The sequence below is a fragment of the Onychostoma macrolepis genome, chromosome 16 (assembly GCF_012432095.1).
Source record: "Onychostoma macrolepis isolate SWU-2019 chromosome 16, ASM1243209v1, whole genome shotgun sequence".
Taxonomy (NCBI): Eukaryota; Metazoa; Chordata; class Actinopteri; order Cypriniformes; family Cyprinidae; genus Onychostoma; species Onychostoma macrolepis.
Genome location: NC_081170.1, coordinates 10,560,465 through 10,581,395, shown reverse-complemented (window position 1 = coordinate 10,581,395; position 20,931 = coordinate 10,560,465). Strand labels below are relative to the sequence as shown.

At 38.5% G+C, this 20,931-nt stretch overlaps 1 protein-coding gene across 2 annotated transcripts; it reads right to left on the bottom strand.

The window, feature by feature from the left end:
• Positions 1-93: 93 nt before the first annotated feature.
• Positions 94-20,345, bottom strand: pi4kb (phosphatidylinositol 4-kinase, catalytic, beta). 2 transcript variants are annotated; one of them, XM_058746856.1, is made up of 12 exons: positions 20,081-20,345; positions 16,473-17,512; positions 7,306-7,350; positions 4,549-4,776; positions 4,187-4,414; positions 3,992-4,101; positions 3,815-3,919; positions 3,607-3,730; positions 2,569-2,834; positions 2,355-2,487; positions 2,116-2,236; positions 94-2,005 (listed from the first exon to the last, which is right to left on the bottom strand). In XM_058746856.1, exons 2-12 carry the CDS (start codon positions 17,490-17,492, stop codon positions 1,824-1,826), a joined length of 2,562 nt encoding a protein of 853 aa, XP_058602839.1. In that variant the 5' UTR covers positions 17,493-17,512; positions 20,081-20,345; the 3' UTR covers positions 94-1,823. The 2 variants fall into 2 exon arrangements, with proteins under 2 accessions (XP_058602839.1, XP_058602840.1); XM_058746857.1 differs by lacking the exon at positions 7,306-7,350 and having other exon boundaries at positions 20,081-20,344.
• Positions 20,346-20,931: the final 586 nt, after the last annotated feature.

Genomic DNA, 20,931 nt, shown 5'->3' with positions numbered 1-20,931 from the left:
TTCAATAGTGGTATGTAGGATTGTGATATTCACATTTGCACCAAAAATAAAAATAAAATAAATATATCAATTACAGGGTCTCGGAAGACTTAAAAAAAAAAAAAATACAATTTGTGTAACGGGAACATTTAATTTATTATACAAAGGAACATTCACAAGGAAGGTTATTCACATGATCTTAAGAGCTGGTCCGTTTTACAAGTTTCAAAGGAAAGTCTGACGTTGAAACAATAGAAGTATAAAATAGTAAAGAGAAAAGATAAGCTTGTTGAAAATGTACACATCGTCTTAACTGCCCTCGCACAGGCAAACAAATTAAAGGAAATTGTGGCTCCCGCTAAGAGAATGAATTAAAACTATTAAGAGAAGCACTGATGTCACAGGGAAATCAGACGAGGCTCAACACACGCCCAATTTCTATGAAAATAAAGAAAAATAATAATAATAATAATAATAAAAAAACTAGAAATTTTAGGCAGGGAATTTTATACCTGTACATGTGTAGGAAATAAAAACAAAGAAAGAATGTGTTGATTTAATGTGTTGATTTCTCTCGCTTTTTCATAGCCCTTTCCATTTCTCCTGTGCAACAGATTCTGAACAATTCCTCTCTGTAAAAAAACAAACAAAACAACAACAACTCCAGTGGCTCACAGTCACACATTTAAACATGGCTGCCCACCTCAGATTGAGATCAGCTGTAAGAATGCACATTATAAATTCAGGTTAGCTGTACAAACTAGCACAACTTGGATTATAACGTGTGCCAAACAAAACGACAAAATGAAATGAAAGCCACAGAGAACGTTGAGAAAGTGTCATTTCATAAGTGTCAAGTAAGTATATGAAATATCTGTAAAAGGGCAATAAATAGTGTTCATATCTCTCAGTCCACCATATTCCAGTCCAGACCTTTGGAAACTCAAAATAGATTCTTTATCCATTTATTTTGACCTAGAAAACAAATCAGGTTATTTTAGTTAAATCCTAATTATTTTACATCGTCGTCTTTATCAATTCAAGATTAAAACTCTCATATGATTAGTGGAGTCACTGGTCTGTGTCTTTGGTGTTTTGACATTTAACACATCCATATCGAATTAAAAAGCTTCATTAACCCTATTACGGCTCAAGCGCTTCTCACAGGGTCAAATGAGAGCACTTTAAGCAAACGTTTCATGGCTTAATAGTCTCCGACTTGAGCGGCGCTGAGCTGAAGATCTCTTTTAAACAGTTCATGTAACACTGACTTCACAGAGTTGAACAATACAGAAATGTTCACCACCCGATTCCCTCATTTCACAATGCAATTTACAGGCTTTGATACAGCATCTCCTGTTTTCTGCCTCACTGTATGTGTGTGTGTGTTGAAATTCTGAATATTATTCATCCAAAGTATGTATCATTAGTGGCATAGCAACAAAAAAAGCTGATGATGATAATATGGGCTGTTGAAGTCAGTCAGTACACAGGTGAGTCACAGAGCAGCGTAGTGTTTAAATGAGGCACTGGAAAGCTGGATAAAATTCAACTCTGGGCATCCAGAGTTCTGCAAGATGACGTGACAAAAAAGGGAGGGCTTAAACGAAAGGAAAGACTGTTGAAAAAAAAAGACGACAAACAGTTACTTCACAGCTCAAGACCTCTTCAGTCAAGGTTAAAAAAAGAACACAAAAAAATCCATGTTTTAAAGATAATCAGTCTGAAGTGTGCAGAAACACAAGGGTGGTTATGGGAAATGGGCGTTAGGAGTGGTTTTCAAAGTGGTGCAGCCTTTTTTTTCCAGTTTTAGCGCTCTAGTCCGTGTGCACCCCGGCCAGTGCTCACATGATGCCGTTGGTGAGATACTGAAAGCCGTCGTAGAGCTTGGTAGTGATGGAACGCATGGAGCCATCCACCATCTGCTCCACCAACACCTGCAGCTGCTCCTCCGTCAGGTTCATGTGGAAACGCTCCTTCAGGTTACGGATGGTGCTGGAGCCGTGGAAGCAGGGAAGCTGAGAACCTGCAGAACACACAAACCACTTTGTAAGAAAAATTGAATGATAAAGTGTCCTCAGACGAATATAGAAAGACAAAGATGCTCCATCCCCTGAAGCTTCAGACGAACAATACCTTGCTGCATGATTTCTACAATCTGGATGACCTTCTCCATGTGCTTACGAGCAGCGATGAGGCCTTGTAGCATAAGCATCTTATAATAATTGAACATGTCTCTATCAAGTCCTCCCATTACCTAAAAGAGATGCACAGATTTTAAAATTCTGGCCAATACGGAGAAGCTGATCATTCTTTTTAAATCCTTCTCCACATTCGATGAGGACGTCATCCAATATAAACAAAGCTGTGCTTACATCCACAAATTCACTGGTTAGTTTGAAGGCAGACGTCTCGAAGCCCAGGTTGCGTGGAGAGCTGGAAAGGATGAAGCCAAAGTCGATGTGAATGATGTGGCCCTCAGAGTCTAGCAGGATATTTCCATTGTGCCTGAAAAACAAGACCAATGGGTGGTTACAACTTATCCAAATGATATATTTTCCAACTTGATTTGAGCATTATCTCTCTCACCTGTCCTTGACCTGCAGCAGATAGCAGATGATACAGTAGCCAGCGCAGCTCTGAACAAAGTTGCGCTGAGCGGTAAGGAATTCCTCTGTATTGTAGTTCCCATGCTCTTGCCGGAAGTAGTCGAGCAATGATAGCTGACTCTGTTTCTTCACCTGGTGAATGGACACAGCATTGACCACTGGCTCAATCATACCACTGTCTGAGGAGATGACCAGGATCTTGTAGGGCTTGATCCACAAGGGAACCCGTTCTTGCTCCCAGATAATCTAGAAGACAACAAAGACGGTGAGAAGATCCAGTATAGCAACAATGCCTAAGCAGGCCTCACTTCAATAAACACATTGTAAACTACTGTTCAAAAGTTTGGGGTCAGTAAGATTTATATATAATAACTTTATTCAACAAGGATGCATTGATCAAAAGTGAGTGATAGTAAAGACATTAATTTATAAATATTTCTATTCCAAATAAATGCTGTTATTTTGAACTCTCTAATCAACAAAACTGTTTTCAACATTGATAATAATAAGAAATGCTTCTTGACAACCAAATCAGCATATCAGAATGATTTCTGAAGGATCACATGACACTGAAGACTGGAGTAATGGCTGCTGCAATAAATGTAGCCTCTTTGAGCATAAAAACCTTCTTTTAAAAATTTATTTAAAATCATACTGACCCCAAACTTTTCAACGGTAATGTACATTCATATTTTATATAAGTTAATATAGATTTAAAATAACGATGTGATATAACTAGGAATGAACCAACATTAAAATAACGATAAACTGCTAAATTTTGAAAAAGTTGATAAATTAAAAATCAAAATATTAAAACCTAGAATTAATCAATATAAAATCTACACGTGATTTTGGCATCATAACATTATAATGAACAGTGTGAAAAAATTTTATGTAAAAAATAGGGGAAATGAGGAAGCACAATGAAATATACAATACTGGCCGATATCCACTACTGATATATTATGCATCCCTAGATTTAACCGTATTTTGAAAGACAAAATATGAAGAGTGCAACCTGCAGTTGTTTCAGCACTTGATAGGCGAGAAGTTCCTGTCTCAGGTCATCGCCACATTTCACAATAACAGACAGTAGACGCCAGTTGGGCAGGTGGCCATAGGGGGAGCCTTCCCTGATCCGTCTATTCAACGACACAGGAATGATTAAATCAGACTCAACAAACGAGTGAACTAACCATCCTTGCTGGAGAATGTCATACACATACCTCACTTTCTCCTGCCACGGTTCCTTTAAGGCTACGGCTGAGGGATCCTCTGGGTCCCTCTTAAATGTGGTGGGGGTGTGGGCAAGTTGCTCAGACAAGCGTCGTCTGAAATAAATCTGAAATTAGTATTGTATTTCTCACTGTTTGGAATTACTGATTCATTATCTCCAGGTGTACCTGATATCTCCAGCTGCAATAAAAATAGGCTCCTTGCTCTCCTGGCTGGTGATGCTATCTACTGAGAACTGGGAAATGTTGTCACAACTGTTGGTGTGGATCTCTGGAAGCTGAAGGACCAAAAAAAATAAAGGTCAGTTCTCAAACAACAGCAAATTTGTAGATGTTGCCCTCATTGTCACTCTGTGTGAGTACCTCCACTTGCAACTCTCCGATGTCATCTACAGACCACGCCTCATCATCGTTGTCGTAATTGGGAACTGTGGAGAAGCTGCTGGCACGCTGGTCAGGTGTGATGCCACAATCGGGAAGATTCTCTACGGATCGCGTGCTGCGGATCCGTGTTTCTGGGATTCTCACAGGCACACTTGACGTCTCAAAGTTCTCACATTCCAGAACTTCTACGTAGATTAAGTAAGGTGCCTGAAAAAGCAGAGTTTAACAATCTTTAGACAAGAAATTAGGAAAGGAGGAGTCTTTCAAAACCCAGTAGAACAAAGAAACTCAATCATTCTTAAACTTCAAAAGTCTAAATTCTTATCTCAGCCCAACCTTACCTTATCCTTCGAGTTGAGCACGACAGCCTGCGTGTGCGGCACACGCACCACGTGATGGTCAAAGGCAGCTGTGGGCAGCCAGACCCGGGCAGGCAGCTTGTGGTTGAGTAGGGACAGCTCTGAGATGAGCCTCTGGGTCTTCTGTTCTTTAGTGGGCAGAGTGGCCAGTCTCTTCCCGATCCCCATGAGAGACTTAATGAACTCCCTCTGAGGGGTCAGACGCACAGGCTGAGAGCGAATGAAGATTGAGAGAGGAAATGAAAGATGATGGGAAAAGAGAGAAAAGTCATTTTAACACACAAAATGAAACGCATGCAAACGGATTTGGAAATTTGCAGAGGAATTATTCTAACAAAAAGGGTTGCATGATATTAAAATAATTGTAAAAAAGTACCACTGATTTAAAAATGGTACGATACCAAGATATAGCAAATTTCGTTACCTGATAACAATGTTCTGATATAAATAGATATATTCAGGCGGTGTGACATGAAGCATAAAAGCAAAGTTAAAGGGATAGTTCACCCAAAAATGAAAATTCTCTTATTAATTACTTAGCCTCATGTTGTTCCCAACCGTGAGACTTTCATTCATCTTCGTAACACAAATTAAGATATTTTTGAATGAAATCCGAGAGCTTTCTGACTCTGAATAGACAGCAACGCAACTACCACGTTCAAGGCCCAGAAAGATAGTAAGGACATTGTTAAAATAATCTACATGACATCAGTGGTTCAACCATAATTTTATGAAGCAACGAGAATACTTTTTGTGCAAAAATAATGACTTTATTCAACAATTTCTTCTCTTCCGTGTCAGTCTTTGACACACGTGCATGAGATTACTATGACGCATGCACGGAAGAAAAGAAATTGTTGCACAAAGTATTCTTGTAGCTTCATAAAATTAAGGTTGAACCACTGATGTCACGTGGACTATTTTAACGGTGTCCTAACTACCTTTCTGGGCCTTGAACGTGGTAGTTGCGTTGCTGTCTATACAGAGTCAGAAAGCTCTCAGATTTCCAAGATATCTTAATTTGTGTTCTGAGGATGAACAAAGGTCTTACGGGTTTGGAATGATATGAGGGTGAATAATTAATGAAAAAATTTAACTATACCTTTAAAAGCGATGTGTCCTTTTTTCCAATGTTAAAACACTCCTATCCCAGCTAAATGGCAATTAATGTGAATAACATCAATTATTATTGGTTTTGTATGTTCACATGATTAATCTATTACAGTCTGATTTAGTATCAATACCATAGTATCAGAGCTGGTATCGTACCAAAGCCGACCATACATCCAATCTAAACCAGTCACTGAATTTTCAATGGATGAGTTATTGCACATGACTGTTTAATTACTCAGCACAGGAATATGTGGAGCAGTGCTCAAAACTGCTAAAAATTTGCATGCATGATCGGCACAGCATTCTAAACTCAAAGTGAAGCATGGACGTAAAAAATCAGAAATGGTGAGAGCGAGTGTTTTAGCAACAGCTGACCACAGGGTAGAGCAAGTGAGTCATGAATGAAATAGCATCACCTGAAATGAGGAAAAAGTATTAACACAAATACAAAGTTCATCCAAGGACAGGAAAATGTGGAGAAAGACTCATCAAACTCCTCCACATGTGCGACCTATGATTCATAGATGTCAAAGGATACATGGATATCTCTGTAATCCATGTAGAAGGGGTTACAGAAACATGACATAAAATGACTTTTTTTTCTTTTCTTTTTTTCAAAGAACTAAGAATACCACTTTATCCTTTGCAAATATGCAAAAGAACACCCAAAACACCAATGGAAAGAACTCATTCCACCAAATTAAAACACTTCCCAGAGAATTCTCCTTTGCCAAGGTTTACAAACTCTCTGTAAGAAACCAAAGGGCTTGATCACAGAACCCAAAACAAATCTAACTGTCCCATCTTTATCATCATTATTAAAGTCAAAAACTCTTACACTTAGACAATGATCGATTACATAAGAGAATGAGAGGAAAATGTCACATCCAAATAATTATTACAGCTAAAACTGAAAAGAACAACCACACAAAGAACAAGTGTTTGCAAGCATGCCATCAGTTCACAGATGAAGAATTGTATTCACATGAATATGCAACATGCAATAAGCATTTTTCACAAATAAGGTACAAATTGGTGTCTCATTACTTTAAGAAATAAAGGCCCAAATCCTACATCCACTGGAGAACTATAAGATATGCTACATATAAGACTAAATGTAGCTAGTTTATTTTTTATTATTACTAAATTGTAGTGATGACTATCATTCTTCCCTGTTCCTAAATGTTATTGTTAAAAATGAATAAATATTTTTCTAAAAAAGAAACAAATAAATAAATAAAACTGGGGTTGTAAACTGTATTCAGACACTAAAAAGTGTTGCAAAAACAATTATAAAATAATAAAATAAAAAATGCAAACAGTACAATAAATAGAAAATAAATTATAACAATTTAAATAACATCTTATATCTAGTTTTGTCTCCAGAAGTTGACAAAATAACCTTACTGAAAAAAAAGGACATTAAGATTAAGAATTTCACACCCTATTTGCACCTTTTCATGTAAAATGCCAATACTATGCCCAATTTGTGACATTTGATAACATGATTGCAAATCTTGAAGGCACACATTTGAAGGAATCTGTGGAGTCAACCCCGCCTGCAAACAGACACAGCCATCATCCCACTACGCACAGAGGAGCGTTATTAGACGGTGAGAGACTTACTGTACCAGCCTCTAGCTCGAGACTGTCGGAGCTGGAGCTCAGATCCTGGGAAAAGGAAGAGCAGGGAGGGGGGAGTTGCAGTGCAAGAGCAAGGGAGGGTGGAGGGGGTCAGAACAAGACAAAAACACATCTCAAGGTTACACTCGTCCCATCTGTTTGAGCAGCAGGGTCTGGCCGTGACTCCGCAGGCCTGAAAAAATTACTGTGTCATGTTTATCTCTGGCTGCTGATGGTGACTGGGTCTAATCTCTGAGAGCTGCTCTGATCAAACCCATGTAAAGCACCGTGATGGTGGTGAGGACAAGATGAGGGATTACACGAGACACACACACACACACACACACACACATGCACGCATCTATACACACTCCTCCTCCAAGGCCGCGCCTCATGGCTGGATTACTTTTATCATCTACATATTCAAATAAAATGGCTATGATTTCAAAACCCAACCATAAACCCTTATCAGAAAATGACGTCTACAGCATTAGCCATCATGGTGGACTGCCAAACGCACACTCCCAAAAATCCTTGATCATACCGATTATGGTACTATACAAAAAAACCTGTTGATCAGCAAAGATATTTCATGTTTAATGTACTGTAATGAGAGACAGGACTTTCAACCAATGAGTTTTCACATTGGGTGTGGTAATGCCACAGAAATAACTGTCACTAGTCATGGCTGGTTAGGACAAGAACATGAAACTGAGTTTTAATTGCCTGTTGACATATCACGGCAAGTTTGGTTAAGACACAGTGCTAAGCATGAAAACTTATTTCAACAACTACTATCCTATTGTTAATAGGGCTGTGCGAAATATCGAACGCGATGATCATGCGCATCTCGTCAGTAAAGCCGGTTCCGTGATTAGTTGTAAATCTCCATCACCTGCTTTCAAATGGAGCAGCATTTAATACACAGAGCTGTAGTTCACTGACAAGCTAGACAATCTCGCGTTCATAATCGAATGCGATTCATCTGCGATAATGAACGCGATATTGCGTAGCTTGTCAGTGAACTACGGCTCTGTGTATTAAATGCTTATTCACATACCCCACTGCACAGCACAATTGATGGACTCAGAAAGAGTTGGTGTGTTATTGGCCGCTGTTTTAATTTATTTTAGTCTAATATAGGGCTGCAACAACGAATCGATTAAATCGATAAAAATCGATTACTAAAAGCGTTGGCAACGAATTTCATAATCGATTCGTTGTGTCGCGCGACGCGGAGACGTTTGATTATTAAAAAAAACTTTAGTTGAGCGCGGAGCGGAGTGAACACACTCAGTCTCTCTCGCGCACGGATGCTAGCAGAGTTTGGCGCCTCATAAATAAAAAACAAAAAGTAAAAAAAAAACGAGCGGAGGTAGAGGAAAGATACATGGCGGAGGCAGAGAAATCCGTGCGACCCAAGTCATCCAAGGTGTGGGAGCAGGCGGCGTTTGCGTATGGCAGAGTATGGCAGTTGCCATACCCTAGCCCAGTCAGGTGCTGTGAAAAATTATCCAAACTTGAGTCGCTTATAATTCGTTTTATTATTTTAAATCAGAGAGTTTTAAAAATGGTAAACCAATGATAAGCATTAAAATAACTTGTCAGTAAAACTGTAACGCCATTGGATCATCGAGCTCTCAGCGAGACCTCGTACCTTCACCCGCCTCCGTTCAGATTGACGCGCGCGCACAGCCTGGAGAAGATGAGATCTCTGCTTTTTCGCAATGCAAGGGTGAATAAATAATTGGTGTTTGAATAGTACAGCGTTTTCTTTACTCAAACACTATGTCAGTAAAGGATAATGTTTTTGTGTGTTTGAAGAGTGGAGAAGAATTAGTTATTTGCTGTCTATATACGTTTTAAATATCCTGTGCATTATGTGCATAAGCGCTTAATTTGAGATTTTGGCCAAGTGTATTAAACAACAAGAAAAACTAAGCGCCCATATAGCTACAATCAAAGTTATATAACCTGTAAAAGTTGATGAAAGCATAATGCACTTGCTGCTTCAGATAACAGTTACAGCCGTTCTAATGACAGACAAAACACTCCATCTCCGTCATTCTCTGGTCAAAACATTATTAACTCCATTGAGCTTGATTTTCATATAATGTTAAGTGCAGGTGTCTGATACAATACCAACGCTAACGACGCAGTGTTGTTAAATTATTTAATTTTTGCACCCCAAAAAGTCTATATATTTGGCAGATGTAAAGCATACATGTGTATGTTTTTTGTGTTAGTCCATTTTTATTTTATTTTATTATTATTATAACAGCTCAGGGATGTTCAAGGAGCAACATGTTTGTGCACTTTCTAAAGATTTTAGTTCTGTTTTTGAATAAAGGGTTGGAAATGAATGCTTTTTTTTTTGTTTGTTTTTTTTAATCCGATTCATCGATTAATCGAAAAAATAATCGACAGATTAATCGATTATTAAAATAATCGTTAGTTGCAGCCCTAGTCTAATACAAAACTTTTGTATGGTTGTTGTATTCCATGCCTTTTCGGTGCCACAGAAATGTGATGGCAATTCGTTTGCCTATGGTGCCGTGGCGTTCTACTCTCCGTTTCTGGATGAGGGTAAGGAACAGAGACTGGTGGCAGCGAGTTGGGTTTTCCCCAGAAATGCGATGCTTCCTTCCCCATCGTTTCTAATCTGCGTATTATTACAGGTGCGTGTCACGTCATTCATGTATGTCACAAGCACATGCGCACTTTGGTCAGAGCGACAATACTGTGATTAAGGTGTTTACATGCCTGTATATTTCAATTAAAATTAAACACGATTATGCTTGCTGCGATTATGAGTTTAAATCACATTATTTAGATCTAAGTATTGCATTTACATGAGGTAAAGTTTAATAGCAATACTGTCAAAATCTCATTATAATCGCATTAAGAGGGTTCATGTAAACGCACTAAATGTACAATGTTTTTACTCTCACTTTTGATCAATCTAATGTGTCCCTGCTGAGCAAAAAAAAAAAAAACATTAAAAATAATAAAAATCAGGTCACACTTTATTTTATGGTCTGCTTCTCGCTATTAACAAACCATTAATTACGATTTTTGCCTCAAACACCTAATTAGTTAGTAAGGTAGTCAAGTTTAGCTATTGTGTAGGATTAAGGATGTAGAATATGGTCATGCAGAATATGTGCTTTATAAGTACTAATAAACAGCCAATATGTTGATAATAGGCATGGTAATAAGCAACTAGTTAATAGTGAGAATTGGTCCCTATCCTAAAAAAAAATAAATAAATAATAAAAAAAAAAATACAATTGTTTCTGCAAGGGCCAAAACTATGAACTATGGAAACATCATGATTGTTGAGCCCTGGTCTATGATGCACTAGTTGGTTATGCAAATCCACACAACCCAGCTGGCTGCACGAAATAAAATGCAAGCACAGTGAGCACTGGAGCTTGACTAGCCCCTAAATCAGAAAGCTGCCCCTTAACATCCTGCAACTGAGAAAAGTAAGACTCTATCCTTCCCTTATGCAATCTGGAAAAAGACACCAGAGCATCCAAGCCAGATCTGCCAGGCTTCTTCCCCCACAGCGTATGATCATTGACCACCTAAGCTGTTTGCCACCCACCTGAAACTCAACAGATCGGCACTCGTAATTACAGCCCAGCACTGGCCACTAATAAACCTACTTTGCATTCAACTTGCATGGACCAAGCTCTGTTCTCCAGGGCCATGTAACAGCTGTCGAACAGCTGTCGCGTCTCAGTTCTCAGGGAGTGTCAAACTGCGGTCTTGCTCCAATTTTCAGGGAGTATCAACAGCTGTCATGTTTACTTGTACCTCATCCAGCAAACAATCACTTTACAATTCAGTCTTGTTTACAAGATGTGGTCATGTGTCCTGTTGAGGCAACTCTTGCACAAGCAAGCGCCACTCAGAAAATGTAAAACAATAAAAAATAATGCTGATTACCGCGAAAAATAATTGACTCATCCCTTGTTTTCTGTTATTTATAAAAATAAAAAAAAAATAAAAAAAAAAGCAAGAATCAAGGTTACAGTGTGAACTTATAATAGGTCGGTTTTTGATGAATAAAAAGCAGAAATGTGATAATTTTATAAATCACTTACATTATGTTAAAACTGTTTTACTGAGCTATAAAGTTTTTATGGTCATTTAAGGGGTTTAGACATATATATATATATATATATATATATATATATATAGCTATAAATTGACAAAAAAGTTAGTGTTATTTAGCACTTTATTCACACTAAAATCATGTCAAAACACATTATTTACATCTTGCAGCTATATTATTGAAACGATGAGTATTTTAATATGACCCCGAAATTTTCCATTGTAAATGTCTCACTGTAACCCAGATTTATGCTCTGGTTGAATTGGCATGATGGGGGGAGAAGGTCGTCAGTCCTCATAGCCAAACAGGGATCCAAATTCCACATGATAACACACAGTGGACTTTCTCTCATGGCAAACCTCTATCCTGACAGGCTTTCAAAAAAAAAAGAGAGGGAGATGATAAGCCTTGTTTTATCTTTCTAAAATAAATCTTCACTGTTTGGACAAAGAAAATCCAGCAGACTGAAATATTTACATGATTAGGTTGAAAAACTACAGCTTAAATGTGCAAATAAATCACAGTGGATCGGTTAACTTATCAGTGCAGTTTGTGTGGGATATAAGATAAGGCTCTGCACCCGTTCCACCAATAGAAAATAAGCATGACACACTGCTCAAACGACCAAGAAAAGCTGTATTTTTTATTTTTAAAATGCACAATAAGTGTCCAATATAACATTTCTGGATTTTCATTTACAACATAAATGAAAATCCTGTTCCTCAAAGAAAAGCCATCAAGCCTTTGAGCAAATCTATACTGACCAATGTTTGTTCAGGCTTAACACAATTCACATTAGACACCTACACTGCAGTTCACAAGGTGGAGAAGAAACGACAAAGTGGCATTCCTACGTTAATACCTTCGGCTCTCAAAAGAAGTTCGCTGAAGTGTGTAAACGGTGTGGAGGAGTTGTGGAGCAACGCATTTCATAATAGCTGATCTTTACTCCATTTACCAGTGGAGTGGCGACATCGCTGTTGCCATAGCAGCACATGCTGCACCAAGATCACATTCAGAGGAAGAAGGAAGGGAAGAAACCATGCAGGAAGATAAAAGAGGAAGGTGAGTGATCATGTGAACGTCAGAACAGAGGGTGTGTGCTGTGCGAGGTTAAAATTAAGAAAAATCGGAAGGGAGCACTAAAGTTACACATCACAATAGAACGTGATCCATGGTAGGTTATTACATAACGTTCTACCCTACGGTTTCACTGATACACTATAATGGTCGGGACACACAAAAGGTAATGGCCACGTCAGTATGGTCTAGTGCTGGGCGGTATACCGGTTCATACCGAATACCGGTGTTTATTTTTCTTATGATATGAATTTTTAAAATACCGCAATACCGGTGTTATTTAAATAACGTTCGGAACGCGACACACTGTTTGAGAGGGGTCTCTTTTCACTATTGCATTGTGGCAAGAACACAGCTGTATGTGTTACTAAGCGTGTTCTGAAGCTGTAGAACTAGTAGAACGTGATGACACAGAAGAACTCATCCACAATATCCACCGCACGCCGCCACCAGCTCGTCACACACACGAGCATGACTTTAGCACTATATTTAGCAACTTTCAAACCCTTTTAGCGGCTTTTTTTCCATAGAATATACAAACTGACAAACCTAGCGAATGTTTTGGATAAACCTTAGCTATGGTTCAGTTGGAAGATGTCGCCAGTGCTGCCCTTGGCGCGAGATCTGACTCCCAGCGCAGCGTCGCGTCTCTGCGTCTGTTCTGTGCAGCGGCGGCAGAGAAGCACCGCATTCATTTGGCCGCATCAGCGACTGTTTGGAATTACAAATATGAGCATAGTTCGTCTGTTAATATTATGCACTTTTTTGTTTTAGTTTACTCAGACGCAGGCAGTGCGCTGCATGAGACAAAATAGTAATATAGCCAAAACCACCACATAGCCGCTCTTTAGTATAACGTTAGATGCATGTTGATTTTATCAGACGATGTCGCGATTATAAATGAAAATGACTCCTGGTTAACATGTATTAATGGGTCGTGTTTAGTCACTATTTAGTGTGGAATTTTTCTACAATATTCGCTCATCATGACAGTAAAATAGGGCATTCTAAGTCAATCTACTGCAGTTTTTCCTCTCTCAATCAGTAGAAAATGTGGTTAACACCCGATCATGCATGAAAAAAATAAATACCGTCATATACCGTGAAACCGGTATAATTTTGAAAAATACCGTGATATACATTTTTGGTCATACCGCCCAGCACTAGTATGGTCTATATACTAACATCCAGGCTGGTGAAAAGCTATTAAATAAACTGTAAGCTTACTATAAATTAGACATATATTGGCAAGACCAATTAAACAGTCATTTTTATTTTAATACCAATTTTGCCAATTAGGTTTATGGTCGGCTAAGAGTAGACAAGCAAAGGACACAAATCTGTAAAAATCACAGTGACACCCACAAATGAATTAATATCCTTATCGACATATTTACATAAACTTGTCATGACTTGATTACAAACCATAAAGTCTTATCAGAAAATAAATACAGTGTGTATTATGGTATATTGCTAAATTGTAACTACTCTCCACTCCCCTTGACCTCACCCATTAGCCTGCTATTACGGGGAACAAAAGATAAATGAACCGTCTGAAGTTCAAACTGATCACCGACCTTCATGTTTGAAAACCTAATTTATTAATTGTTACATTTGAGTAATAACCATATACTATACTAATACTAGTGACCAATTCACTACTGTTTGGGGTCAGTGTAATTATTTTTTTAATGAAATAAACTTTTATTCAGAAAGGGTGCATTAAATTGATCAAAGTGACAAGTAAAGACATTTATATTGTCTTCTTTTATAAATAAATATGGTATTTTATCTTTCTATTCCTGGAAAAAAAAAAAAAACGAATACTGAAAGAATGCATCACAGTTTCCAAAGAAATATTAAGTAGCACTGTTTTTTTTGTTGTTTTTTTAACATTGATAATAATGTAAAATGATTCTAGCACCTCAGCTTATTAGAATAATTTTTGAAGGATCATATGACACTGAAGACTGGAGCAATAATGTCTGCTGAAAATTCAATTTTGCCATCAGAGGAATAAATTACATTGCAAATAATATTACAATAAAACAGTTATAGTAAATTGTAAAACTTGTTCCAACAAATGCAGCCTTGGTGAGCATAAGAAACTTTTTTCAAAAACATTTTTTTTTTAAAATCTTACCATTCGAAACAAAGCTCATCTGCTATCATTAAAAGTTTAAAGGGATAGTTCACCCAAAAATGAAAATCCTGTCATTAATTACTCACCCTCAAGTCATTCCAAACCCGTAAGACCTTCGTTCATCTTCGGAACACAAATTAAGATATTTTTGATGAAATCCGAGAGCTTTCTGACCCTTTTGGTCTTATGGGTTTGGAACGACACGAGGGTGAGTAATTAATAAATAATTAATTTTCATTTTTGGGTGAACTATCCCTTTAATGTCGGCCTGATGGCTACCTGGAATCTCCTGTGATAAAAGAGTAATCTGATTCAAGTGGTACAAACAGGATCTGATCTGTCTGTCACACTGACCTCGGATCTAATCCTGGAACTGTGAATTGCAACGTGCCACTTATTAGCAGCATGAGAGGTAATTTGTTAATGGCATGACATTTAGCCCTGAGGACTATGATCATGAGCGTGCAAATGAACACAAAGAGAAAGGGGCTGTCTTAACAGAAGAGCTGCAGAGCTGTCATCATTCTTCTGGGAATCAGTCAGTAGTGGTAGTTAATTATTTTCTGAGAGCAAAAACAAAAATCTATTCATCCCCCTGCTGGCTTCAGCATTCACTGTGATTAGAGCTAAAATTTACATTTATAGGTGCCACATGGCAGACCAACTCTACAAACTAAGATTACACATCTCTGTTCCAAAACCTAGTGAGCTACCCATCTAGACAGTATTTTAAAGTCTTAACGAAACGGAAACAGCGACAGATCTTTTCTTTCATACACTCTTAAAAATAAAGGTGCTTCAAAAGGTTCTTCAAGCGATGCCATAGAAGAACCATTTTTGGTTCCACAAAGAACCATTCAGTCAAAGGTTTTTTATAAAGAACCATCTCTTGCTTACCTTTTTATAATCTGAAGAAACAGAAAGGTTCTTCAGATTTTAAAGGTTCTTTATGGAACCATTTAGACAAAAAGGTTCTTCTCTGGCATCGTGAAGCACCTTTATTTTTAAGAGTGTATTGTGACTTGCATATGAATGAAATGGAATGTGGAAAAAAAAAAAATGTATATAAAAAAAATTGGGTTGGAATTGGTTCTATTCGTCGGTTGTTGATCGGATGAAGGCAGATCTTAATGTGAGCTTGCAGTCGATTGTAAAAAAAAAAGTGGCAGGGTTAGGCTAAAGTATTTGAGAAGTCCTGCAAACATCACCATAAAGAAACCTGCTGTTTCAATGGAAAAGTGAGTGATGAACTTTTAAAACATAAGCATGGATGAATCGCTCACAATGAGATCAATAACCTGCATTTAGAAAATAGAAACGCATGCATTTCATTTCCATGTCAAAATTTCTAATGATGCTTATTAGATTTCAATATTAATTGCATGCTAACATAAAAGTATATCGTTTACTTTTTAATTTGAATCATTTGTAAGTTGACTCTTCTATGCTTTTTATGTAGCACTATATTTTGTAGTTGTTACCTATGAAAATCGGTCACTTTTTAGGTTCCCCTTCAGTTAGGATGCTGCCTAGGAAGGAAGTTCACATTGCTCATCCATCTGCCATTAAAGTAACTACATGAATATTTCTTTTACAGAGCTTGTCTGAGTGTCAGCGCCACATCAAGTGGAACATCGACACGCCTTTTCCAGCGCAGCCATAGAAACCACACAAATCTGAGTTGTTTGCCTTCTGCATTTGCATGAAACAGCTGAGAAATAACATCTGTGGGAGGTGGAAGCGACGGCCAGAGACGGGTCATCTAAAAGCAGCTTACATGTAACTAACTTGGTAAGCAAGCATGTGACGTAACAGGTGTCTCACCTCATCCTGGCTGGTCTCTACTTTGGGGTTGCTGGCGGTTCTCTTCAGGTTGCTGCTGAGGCTGATGCTGACGGTGGCGTCGGATTTGGAGCGTTGGTGGGTGCGTTTGGAGGGCGAGAGGCTGTGTTCACTCATGCCCTGACCGTGATGGAGGGGTGGGGGACAGGAAGGGGGAGGCTGCGGCACCTCCCTGCGGATGCGCTGGCTGGAGGGCTTGAGCTCGTCTGACAGGATGAGTTTACGCAGTTTGGTGCCACGGGAGTGGCGCTGCGTGGAGATGTGCATGTCAGAAGAGTAGGCCCCCAGCAGCCAGGCGCACTGCAGGGAGAAATTGATGCTTTGCCGGCAGCGGTGCACCACGTAGGGCTTAATGGCATCGCCCACATCCTCGTCCATGTGGATGTACATATTGAGCAACTGGGGCAAGTAGAAATCCACGTCTTCGTTCCGGAAGCTGAAGAGTCTATTGCCGATGTAGGCTTGCACGCCGGGCTCCTTTGAATTGTAAAGATAAGAGATAGCCATGGAGATGTCAAACAGCTTGGACTCAAAGAGCCGCAGGAGCCAGGATTGCTTGGATGAGTTGTTCTTTTGACGGCGTCGCACGTTCTTCACAGGCTCCACTTCCTCCTCGCTGATCTTGGGAGGTTTTCCTCCATCTGTGGACTCGGGGTGTGCTGTACCATTCACTAAAACTGGCTCTGAGCTGGCTGAAGATACTTCTCCATCCACCTTCAGGAACTTCACCTTTTGAAGAACTTCCTGGCAGGCTTTCTTTGCCACCTCGGTATCGATGACTAGGCTGAGTTCACCCACTCCCTCGGATATGACATCTAGAGGGGGGCTGGAGGTGGGCAGGCCTTCACTGGTGCTCGGGCTGGAGCTGGTGAGGGGACGAGGGCCAGAAGAGGGAGATGAGGGCAGGGACAGCGAGGAGGTGGTGGAGGTGGAAGAAGCGGATGGGCTCTTCTGTAGCTCCTCAAGCTGGGTGGGGGAGAGCTCCAGCTCTGTGTCACCCATGGCCACACACTCTCAGGCCACTGCAAAACACAGAGAGACAACAAAACACACCATCAGCAAGTGAGCTTTAGTAATGACAACATGATGGCAATTACAACGCATTTAAAATGCTGCAATGTGAAACTGATGAGTGAAATAGACAGTTAAGCAGGAAAAATGTGGGGTGGGACTTTTGAGTGGCAGAGAAATTACCTACACTACCATTTAAAAGTTTGGGGTCAATAATTATTTTTATGAAAGAAATTAATAATGTTATTCAGCAAGGTCGCATTAAATGAATCAAAAATGACAGTAAAGACATTTATAATGTAACAAAAGATTTTGTACTTCAAAAATCCTTTTCTTTTGAACTTTGTGTTCATCAAAGAATCATATTAAGCAGCACAATTGCTTTCAACGTTGATGAAAATAAGAAATGTATATTTAGTGGCAATCAGCATATTAGAATGTTTTCTGAAGCATCATGTGACACTGAAGACCGGAGTAATGGCTGCTGAAGATTCTGCTTTGCCATCACAGGAATAAATGGCACTTTATAATGTATTACACTTTGAAATCATTGTAATAATATTTCACAATATGAATGTTTTACTGTATGTTTGTTTAAAAAGTCATGCTTGGTGAGCATACGATACTTCTTTCAAAAACATTTAAAACACCTAAGCAATCCCCAACTTTTGAATGGTTTTGTACTGGTGAAAGCACACAAACATTTAAGACCGTAAATAGGGTCAGTTTGATTTCATTTTGCCTTTAAAATATCAACTTACATATAGGCCTAAAAGTCTGAGAACAAAAAGAACTCCCATGATGAACTGTTACTAAATCTAAAGTTTTGACACAACATGTGACCGCACACACTGTAAACAGCCATTCAAATATAAAATTCACAATAACCCAGAGGAACAGGCTTTACTAAGCGCCACTTCCCCAGGGTCACGACATCCCACTGATCCACAGCTACGCAGGACAGCGCCATAATCCGCCTCCAGCAGATTACCTCACCATTACCAGCAGGCCAATATCAGATAAAGCAAAGCATCAGTCTCAGATTCCACAAAGCTGCTACATTATAAAAACCCATTGTGCTTTAAAACAGATAAGGCTGTCAGAAAGCAGCAAGTTCACCATATTAAAGTTCAGTCACCTCTGGAAGTTCCCGTGGTTCTACTTTCATGTTGTTAACAGTAGTGATGGAAAGTCGTCAAGTAAGTTAACTTAGAATGATGATTAGTTTTGCTAAATCAGCTAGAGCAACATAGTTTGTTCTTAGATCATTGAAATTTAAGACCAGGAACAGAAACTGTAACAGATGAAATCAAAACTGATTCTGAAAGCGATGAGATTAAAGCACACATCAAATGGTAGAGACTGAGTCAGCCTTGACAAAGATGCCAGCTCTCCTCTCACATATCACACGCTGACTCCAACTCTGGTGGATGGTTTACTCTAAACAGACAGTTTGTATGTTGTTCTATCTTACCAGCTCTCTCTCCAAGTTAAATCCTGTGAAACTGAAAAACACTGCTCTACAACAAGCCTCGACTGATAACAATTTAAGAGTTGCAACACTGATTCGCCCAATCAAACCACATGCACAAGCCTACTTCCATTGTTCAGTATCAAAACGTTTCACTGAACTTCTCCGATTGCAATGGAAAGAGTAAATTCAATCAGCCTTTGCCCTGAAATGTGAGAGGAAGACAGTGATCTAGAGGAACAAAACATGTAGATCATGAATGATCAGTCTCAAGAGTCTCCTTCTGCCAACACCCACAACACTTTCCACAATCCAAAACCATTATTATCTAACTATTTGATGAAACCCTTGAGTAACTAGATTACAAGACTGTCACAGTATAAATAAACCATGAAATCCAATAATCTTTAGATCAAACACACTGAAACAAAATCAACAAACTTAAAGCCAAGTCTGTAAAGACAATCTTTAGCCAGAATTTGGATTGATGTGATGCATCAGCCGGTTCGATCGGGACATAATATTCTAGATTAATTAAAACAACAATGATGGACTAGTTAATCAACTTGCCATAAAATCACACTACCAATGTTATTTATTTTTATGTTAAGTTAGTTAAAAGTCTACAGACAACTAAGAGCACAAGCACATCAAGCTAAATATTTGCAGTCATGGCTGCCAAAACTTGTAATAACACCCATATTTATATTCTGATCTGCTTTATAATCAAAACATTACTTGTTTTGTCCTATTTCAGACGTTAAAAATTAAGCAGTCTATCAGTCGGATGACTTTTGCATTCTAGTTAGCATCTGAGCATGTTTAGCTGAGACCTTTAAGAGACACGTCGACTACTTTTCTCTCTTGTAGAGCTCAAAGAGATTTTTCCTTAAAAACAGTATACAATTATGTGTGCTGAACAAGAACATCATTTAATTAACATTAGTTATTATTAAATGTTCAACTGTTATGAAGGCCTGAAAGGATAAGCCTCATAAAAACACAAACGGATGCTACACTTAGCCAAGCAGCTAACGCAACGTCTCTACTTTAGAACGTTCCTCTACTTTTGAACCGTCCCAAGAGAACATATAAACATATGACTTACCTCAAAATAAACCGGGTGAAGGCTTAAATGATCGGTTTATCTGTATTTTAACTGCCCCATTTGGGAGTCGCGGTTCTCCTGTTGCTGAATAGCCGGTGCGCTTCGCTAAGAAAGTGAGTGGAGAGATGACACGCCGGGGCTGCCCACATCAACTGCCTGATTCCAGGCAGCACACAACACGTATAGTCTGTGTCTCAAAACACAGAGAGAGCTGCCAACAAGACAACATTCTTGGGCGTTTAGGCAATGCCAACAAATGCTGTCTAAGCAGGAAGCTCACTAGGCTTTGAGACACAGTTTATATGCTTGCTGTTCTTTTATAGTACGTTTACGCTTTTTTGTAAGGGTTAAAAACATTAGCTGTTGTAAACTCTAATAAACTGAACCTAGTCGTTTACCTCTCAGTTATATAAGAATAATAGTAAGAAATATTAGTATAATAAAAATTACTGCTAATATTTTTATATTACACTTTTTCCAATTATTCTTTTATAAAATGTATGCGTGTGTGTGAGTCAATAGATGACATTTAATTTGACATTTGATACATATTACAGTTTTTACTAACAATTTTACATATTCCTCATTTATAGCTGTACTGTAGTTATTTATCATTACAGAACATTGTATTTTTTAGTAATACTTTTTAAGTAAGTTTAAGTAATATTTCTCTCGGTCTTCAACTCGGAGAGATAACTTTTTATACACTGTAAAAAGTGATAAGTTGACTTAACTTAAAAAAATTGAGGAAACCCGTTGCCTTAAAATTAAAAGTAAATGATAAATAAAAAAAACAAGTTAATTGAATTGTCAAGTTCACTTAACTTTTTTTTTAATTATGTACTTGATAA